At 37.2% G+C, this 5,665-nt stretch overlaps 1 protein-coding gene across 1 annotated transcript; it reads right to left on the bottom strand.

Moving 5' to 3' along the window:
* Positions 1–351: 351 nt before the first annotated feature.
* On the bottom strand, positions 352–1,869 carry LOC146310040 (interferon-induced protein 44-like). Its single transcript, XM_084744233.1, has 4 exons — positions 1,636–1,869; positions 1,377–1,523; positions 567–738; positions 352–470 (listed from the first exon to the last, which is right to left on the bottom strand). Exons 1-4 carry the CDS (start codon positions 1,852–1,854, stop codon positions 352–354), a joined length of 657 nt encoding a protein of 218 aa, XP_084600359.1. The 5' UTR covers positions 1,855–1,869.
* Positions 1,870–5,665: the final 3,796 nt, after the last annotated feature.

The following is a 5,665-nucleotide window of genomic DNA, read 5'->3' as shown; positions in this document are numbered from 1 at the left end:
TATTCTCTTTTTCAATCAAAGTGCTTTACACCACCTGCAAATACAAATATAAATTAGTAAGAGAGATACTGGGTTGAAGTCTACAGGTTGTTGAGGTAGTCTTCTCCAAAGTTGATCATCTGTCTCAGTGCAGTCAGTGTCAGCACACTAATGTCATCATTTATAGTGATTTCTGTTTCGTAGTTCTTGATGAGAAAGATGCAGTTCACTGGAACGCCCAGCATGTTGTGGCATTTCTCGACCTAGATTTTAAGATCAGATTTCAGGTGATCAGTAATTGTAAAATGGTGACACACTGAAAACTTAACTTGAATTACATTCTAAGAGCGTGTAAATCTCAAAACACTCAAATCACCGATAGAAACGTACCAGTTCCTTCAGGTAAATGCTCTTGTAAGCATTTTTTATGTTTTCTTGTGTGGCAGAACAGGCTTTATCAATTTTGGTGAGAATAGCCAGTTGGGGAATATCTGCAGATACACAAACCAAATCAGTATTTTAAGTATTCACTTTTGATTCATAAATGTGTCCAGACAGAATATAACCATTGTGATGTCTGTTCTTACTCATTTCACTGGCTGCCAGTCTGGCTTCTCTCATCTTCTTCACAACTTCATCACTCATTATAGATAATGAGTCAGCAGGAACAACAGAAACCAGAACATGAACTCTGTCATCCAGAGTGGGAGATGGTTCATAATATGGATCATTCATGGTGATTTGTTTTTCAGGCTTGAACTGGAAAACAATAACATACAATCAAATAATGATTATTTAAACTGAACAATGTTATGTGTTTAAATCAAAATAGAAAAGAAATAGCATGTAGCCTGTGGAGTTTTTGATCACTATAGTGCTGTAGAGCAGTTTTAGGGAGCACGTGTGTGTGTGTGTGTGTGTGTGTGTGTGTGTGTGTGTGTGTGTGTGTGTGTGTGTGTGTGTGTGTGTGTGTGTGATGTGATACATGTTCCAGCTAATGTTTATATTCTATTCCACTGATCTAAGTGGCAGTAAACCACCAGAAATGTAGCAATGCAAAGACAAGAAGAAGAAGAAGAAGAAGAAGAAGAAGAAGAAGAAGAAGAAGAAGCTCACTGCAGCACCAAACATGGGTTTAAACACCTTGTATGAAAAATCAAGTGTTTTATCACATTTGGTCAACATCAAGTATACACACAATGCATTCTGGTGAGTGACACCAAGTATCATTTTTGCTTGTTTACAAGAAAACTCTACAAGCTCCCTTTAATTAATAAAATAATTAATTAATTAATCAATAGCTGAGGCTCAAGAGCATCTAGTTTTATGTGGTTCAGGAAGGTGGCCACTTTGCTCGAGCTTATTTATGTCAATGTCAAGAGTTCAAATGATCGTACCTGGTAACCGTCTTTCACATGTCCCTTCAGGGCCAGTTTGACGTCTTCCACAAGAACCCCACAGTTAGTGCTTTGCTCAAAGCCCATGATGTCATTGAAAATGACGGAATAAAAGCCCCCTGATTTCTGGATTTTGTAAGTTTTGTACTGTAAAAGAAGAGAGTGTAATTATTTACATCATTTTATGAATCAGCGTCAGATTAGATCAGATGAAACTTTTTGTAAACTTAGAATCAACAAAATAAACAGTTATTCATACCTTTTTGGTAAAGCTGGTGTCTGTGGGTGCGTCAGTCAAAGCTCGACCTGTAACTCTGCCTTGTAAAACACTCTCCACAGAGTTGATGAAACTGGACTTGCCAGCACCAACTTGTCCATGAAGCAGAATTCTGAGACGTGTGACTTCATCATTTTGAGGTTTGTAACGTTTCACAAAGTCTAGATTTTCCTTCACCCTGTTTATTGAAGTAAAAACCATTAGATTAAAACACTGAATTATTTTTATTATTGGATGCTATGGAGTTATGTCTTATTAAAGAGCAGAACCACACAGAAAGGACACAGTGACATCACAATGACTTTGGGCCCTATCTTACAATGATCTGAAATGCAAGTTGAAAGCGCAAGAAGCAGTGGATTTAATTTATTGAAGGTGTGTCCAAATTCACCTTTGCTGTCTTACGCCACGGTCACAGGGGAATCCTGCTCCTTGCACCAGCAGCACACAGCTGGATACACCTGTCAGCTGTGCCTTTCAAGTTCAAGTTTCAAGTTCCTTGATTAATTCATTTATTTAGGCCAAACATGCAATAAACCAATCAGAAAGTCAGCTCTCATCTCCTTTAAGATTCACCACGAGTGCAAATAGTGGCAGCATGATGGTGGACTAACCGAGAGAAAACAAAGAGAAAAGATTTTCAAGCGAGGAGACAGATCTCCTGGTTGAAGAGGTGAAAGTACAGCTTCATGCATAAATAGTTTATTTTCCATTAACATCTGCACAAAGTAGTACAATAACTGAACTGTAAATATGCTGCAGATATGTAACTATGTTTTCCACTGGAGCACCTTGAATTACACTGTCACTGATTCATTCTCTGTCAATCATTAATATCATCAACATTGTTATGTGGCTCTGCTGGCTGAAGCTCCTGAGGAAGGAGCCAGTGGGCAGGAGGAGGAGAGAGGAGTGAGGAGTGGAAGAGAGAGATGGTGCTGTTGAAAGTAGCGAGTCGACCCAGACCTCAATCAGGCCCATGAGGGAGTTCAGCTGGATTAAAGTGCAGCTTCTCGGCTGCCCATTCTGCATCTCCTCTTCCTCTTTCTCCTTATCCTCTCTTCCTCCTCCCACTCTCCCTCCTCTGTCCCGCTCAGGAAACAGAATCAAAACGTGTTTCTGAAGTTTGATAACCCCTGTGCAAAATTTACATAGGTTATCAAATGGGTATATCTATCAGACACAAACACTCCAGCTGTCATGCTGACTCATCTGTTAAAGATGATCTGACAGCTGTGTCACACTTTGCAGGTCTGTTGAGATTTATTAGGCTTGATAATTGTAATAATATTTCCTTATTAATTATTCATTAGAATAATTTTAGACACATGCACATGGCTGTTTAACATAAATGACAGGTGTTTTGTGTTTGTGGAGATGTGTGTGTGCACCTCAGCCAAGCGTGAGACACACACACACACACACACACACACACACACACACACACACACACACACACACACACTGTTAATTTCAATATTTACACTTGATTTTCAAAATTGAAATTACTTTCAAAAGACACTTTACTCATCAATATTCCTGCGCCATGAAAAATAAATAAATGAAGGTGTTTTGCATTTGTTGAGATGCACATGCAAGCTCTGGTCAAATGCACCAGTTGTTATTGCAAGTGGTTTGTGGCAAACAAGAAAGCAAACGCGCCTGGCTTCTGCCCTCATCTTTAGACTCTTGTCCACGGCCACACAGACTGGGTACAAGTTCATTTGCTATCTTGCAAAAAATGGCAACTGTGCTGATATAAGCAAGCAGCACCTTGCACTGGGTGTAAGATAGGGCCCTATATGTTTACTCATACTCACTCTGGCATTTCCCTCCAGGGCTTATCTGAGGGGCAAAATACACACAAATAATGAGAAAAAGTTATAAAACTTCATGCAAACAGAATATGCAATATTTTCTTTGTAAAAACTGGAATAATATTTGTAATGTTTGTAGCATTTTACTCACCAAGCAGTCTTGAGTCACCTCCCCCCATATTCTTGAATTTATACCAGCGGTATGTGACTGTGACCTAAAAAAAGCATAAAACTGAAATACTTAGTAAGTAAAGTACAATTCTAGGAAGTTAAGTATTTGAATCAATGTACTTAGTTACTTACTACCAGTGGTGGAAAGAGTACTGAAAATCTGTACTCAAGTACAAGTACTATTACATTACTATAATATTACTCAATTACAAGTAAAAGTACTAGTGTTAGAAAAATACTTAAAGTAAAAGTACAAAGTATTTGTCAAAAAAACTACTCAGATTATTAGTTTTACTAATTATTATTATTACTTTAAACCGATGATGTCACCATCACCTCTCCAGAGGCTCTAAATGTTCTGTGTTTTGCTTTACCAATAGTTAAAACACTAACAATCAATTAATCATTAATAATTGATTTGATACAAAATAAGTGTTTTTCCCCCCTCATTTTGATTGGCTGTTTTTTTTGTGTGTGTTTTTTTCCCTCTCATTTCAAGGTTTTATTTCCTTATTCAGCAAATGTCTCCAGCAGACAAAACAAAGCTAGATGAGGTGCAGTTACTACCACAACTATTGATTAAATATCCATGAATACATTTGTAACTGGTTAAAGTCTTAATAAAAAATCAATTAAAGATCAATCATTAACATACTTTTGTTTTGTTTTGTTTTTTGTCCATATGTCCTGGTTTCCACTGGCTTTTTTGCTACCAAATCACTTTATTGGCTACAAAAATGCAGATAAAAGGTCTGGATATGAATTCAAGTTGTACTCAGCACTCAACTATGATTTTAAAATAACTAAATAGATTACATGGCATAATGAATACTTAAGTACAAGTAAAAGTATAGACTTGAAAATCTACTCATAAAAGTACAAGTACCCCAAAAAACTACTTAATTACAGTAATTTGAGTATTTGTAATTAATTACTTTCACCCCTGCTTACTACCGCTGACTTACTCTTATATGCTGTCAAATGTTAACAACTTGGAGACTCTCATCTTATTGTCAGTATATTACACTGTAAGCTTAAAATGACAACAGAACATGACAGTTACATCTTTTACTGTATTATCAGTGGGACAAGTGAAGATGAAACGATTAAAAAGCTTCTTCTTGGTGACCTGGTGGCTCAGTTGGTAAAGTGATCACTCCATGTAGTGAAGCTGTGAGTCCTCTGCAGCAGCTGTGGGTTTTATTTTTCCTATTAGTTATTTCATGTGCTGAGTCATCTGGCTTCTCCTTTTAGCTGGTCCAGACTTTCCGTTATCCCAGCTGACATTGGGCAAGTTACAGAAAATGGATGGATGAACTTTCTGTTATACCGAGCCAACACAGTTTGAAGGAATTGATTCCCGCAGTAATGTTACCTCACCATCTATTCACTTTCTTTTGTATCATGTGATCTAAGAGATTTCCCCTGTCAGATGATAGTCTGTTCAGGGTGTGTGTGTGAACCTTGTGTGTCACACACGGAATTGCAGCATCTCATGACCAGCGTTGTTGTTGTTTCTGCTGGAAAATCTCCCCACAATGCCCAGCTGCCACCCTAGAGGTTCAGTGGCTGTTGGTCACCCATATTTTTTTTTTCCATATTTTGAGAAATTGTACGTGTCAGAGTAGTTTTAATGCAGCATATTTTTTAATATTGTGAGAAGAATTTTAGAATAATTTCAGCAGTAAACAGAAGAATAAAAGAGGCTCAGCTCTACAACTCCACTAAGCACTAAGCACTTTAAGATCATATGAAATCGTGCAGTATGCAATAACATCAGCACTTGAATTGGCATCTGTAACACTTAGCACCTTGTACTTTAATATTTGACAAACATTTATCACTGTGGAAGAAGTCTGGTTTGCAATCAACCATTTTATTGCCTTTTATTTCATTGCCTTGTTTGTTTTCTTTGATCAAATTCTTTTTTTTCTTCCCCTTTTCTTTTCTAATCTCTTTCTATATTAATATTACTACAAGTCAAACTACAAGTGAAAGTTGCTCAGTCAAAAATTTTACTTAAG

This window comes from Lutjanus erythropterus, chromosome 19 (genome assembly GCF_056507025.1).
Source record: "Lutjanus erythropterus isolate fLutEry1 chromosome 19, fLutEry1.hap2, whole genome shotgun sequence".
Lineage (NCBI taxonomy): Eukaryota > Metazoa > Chordata > Actinopteri > Lutjaniformes > Lutjanidae > Lutjanus > Lutjanus erythropterus.
The sequence above is the reverse complement of the archived record's forward strand: the minus strand, read 5'-3'. Positions and strand labels throughout refer to the sequence as shown.